General features: G+C 58.1%; 1 protein-coding gene across 1 annotated transcript in view; it reads left to right on the top strand.

Annotated features, from left to right (window-relative positions):
- Positions 1–437, top strand: part of SNX27 (sorting nexin family member 27) — a gene marked incomplete at both ends in the record, with an annotated part of 4,019 nt that extends 3,582 nt beyond the window's left edge. The window contains one exon of the mRNA XM_010184705.1: positions 383–437. Coding sequence (XP_010183007.1) covers positions 383–437 — 55 coding nt within the window. The remainder of the gene's footprint in view (positions 1–382) is intronic.
- Between the last annotated feature and the right edge of the window lie 1,533 nt (positions 438–1,970).

The following is a 1,970-nucleotide window of genomic DNA, read 5'->3' on the forward strand; positions in this document are numbered from 1 at the left end:
GCCCACCGGGGGGGGTCACAGCGGCGCGGAGGAGTGCGTTATTGCCAATAAACCATGAAAAACAGCGTTCTTGGCTTGAGGGGTGGAAGCCAAACCCTCCAGTGCCCGCAGACCTGCAGGGGCGAGGAGCCCTCCTGGTGCTGGGCCGTGCACCAGAGCTTGTGGGGTCCCATGGATTTCAGCGGGCGACTGCAGGAGCAACCCCCAGGACCCCCGTGTGGGTTGCAAGGCTCATTCCCCAAATCCCAGCCACCATGGAGCACCCCGGATCCCACACAGCGACTGCTCAGCCGCCTCCTGCATCCCCGCCAGCCCCGGCTCTGCCTTTTTCATGCATCCCCTCGCTATTGATGATGTTTTCTCCCTTGTCACGGTGGAGGAGGAGGCAGCAGACGAGGATAACGAGAGCTGCGGTAGAGGCAGAGCGTGCGGCAAGGGTAATGGGGCTGAAAGCAAACAACGTCTGCGCTCTCTGAGCCCACGCGGCGTCTCCTGCTCCGTCCCCGATAGCGTGGGACGCTGCCCTGTGGAGGGAACCTGCCAAATAAAGTCCCCTTTCGCTGCTCTGCCCTTCAAACCTCTTTGCTACTGGTAGAAATGGTCCTGATGTGGCCTGGACTCTGCGCATCCTTGGCATCCGAGCTGCGGGAAGGGACGTGGTTGTGAAGGGGACCAAGGCTTTGGCTCTGAGCTGCTCTGAAAGGCCCAGGGGCTGAATCCTGGGTGGTTTTCCCCTCATTTTTCTGTGTGGAGCAAAGACCTTTAGGGATTGAGGAAACGCCTCTCGCAACGCTGCTTTAACAGCAAGGAGCAAAACCCCGCGTGTTGTAGCCCCCCATAAACGCCCCTCTTCTCCTCCTGCCGTTTCCACCTTCACCCTGAGCAGGATTTGAAGCCAAACACTTTAAATTGCTCCAAAATGCACCAGGAAGCTTCCCTGAGCGTCTCCGGGATCTCCCCTCAGCGCCCGATGCCGCGGTGCCGTTTGCCTTTGCTCCCCAAAGGCTTTGGCTGCGTTTGGTCGGAAACAGCCACTGGTTTTTGAAGCTGGGGGAGAAGAAAGGGTTGGGGTGAAGCTGTTAACCCCATGGGTGCCACACTGGGGTGAAGCTGTTAACCCCATGGGTGCCGTGTTGGGGTGAAGCTTTTAACCCCATGGGTGCCACACTGGGGTGAAGCTGTCAACCCCGGCAGTGCCATGGGTGCCGTGTTGTAGTGGTGGTGGTGTTGGGGTGAAGTTGTTAACCCCATAAGTGCCACGTTGTGGTGTTGGGGTGAAGCTGTTAACCCCAACGGTGCCGTATTGGGGTGAAGCTGTTAACCCCATCAGTGCCACATTGTGGTGTTGAAGTGAAGCTGTTAACCCTATGGGTGCCGTTTTGGGGTGAAGCAGTTAACCCCATGGGTGCCATGTTGGGGGAGTGAAGCTGTTAACCCCATGGGTGCTGTGTTGGGGTGAAGCTGTTAACCCTGGCACTGCCACGTTGTGGTGTTGGGGTGAAGCTGCCAACGCCGACAGGGACAACAGTGCCGTGGGTCCCGTGTTGTGGTGTTGGGGTGAAGCTGTTAACCCCATGGGTGCTATGTTGGGGTGAAGCTGTTAACCCCGTGGGTGCTGTTTTGGGGTGAAGCTGGTAACCCCATGGGTGCCACACTGGGGTGAAGCTGTCAACCCCGGCAGTGCCATGGGTGCCGTGTTGTAGTGGTGGTGGTGTTGGGGGTGAAGTTGTTAACCCCATAAGTGCCACGTTGTGGTGTTGGGGTGAAGCTGTTAACCCCGACAGTGCTATGTTGGGGTGAAGCTGTTAACCCAATGGGTGCCACATTGGAGTGAAGCTTTTAACCCCGTGGGTGCCATGTTGTGTTGTTGGGGGTGAAGCTGTCAACGCCGACAGTGCCGTGGGTCCCGTGTTGTGGTGTTGGGGTGAAGCTGTTAACCCCATCAGTGCCACGTTGTGGTGTTGGGGTGA

Source organism: Mesitornis unicolor, unplaced genomic scaffold, assembly GCF_000695765.1.
Source record: "Mesitornis unicolor isolate BGI_N332 unplaced genomic scaffold, ASM69576v1 scaffold19465, whole genome shotgun sequence".
Lineage (NCBI taxonomy): Eukaryota > Metazoa > Chordata > Aves > Mesitornithiformes > Mesitornithidae > Mesitornis > Mesitornis unicolor.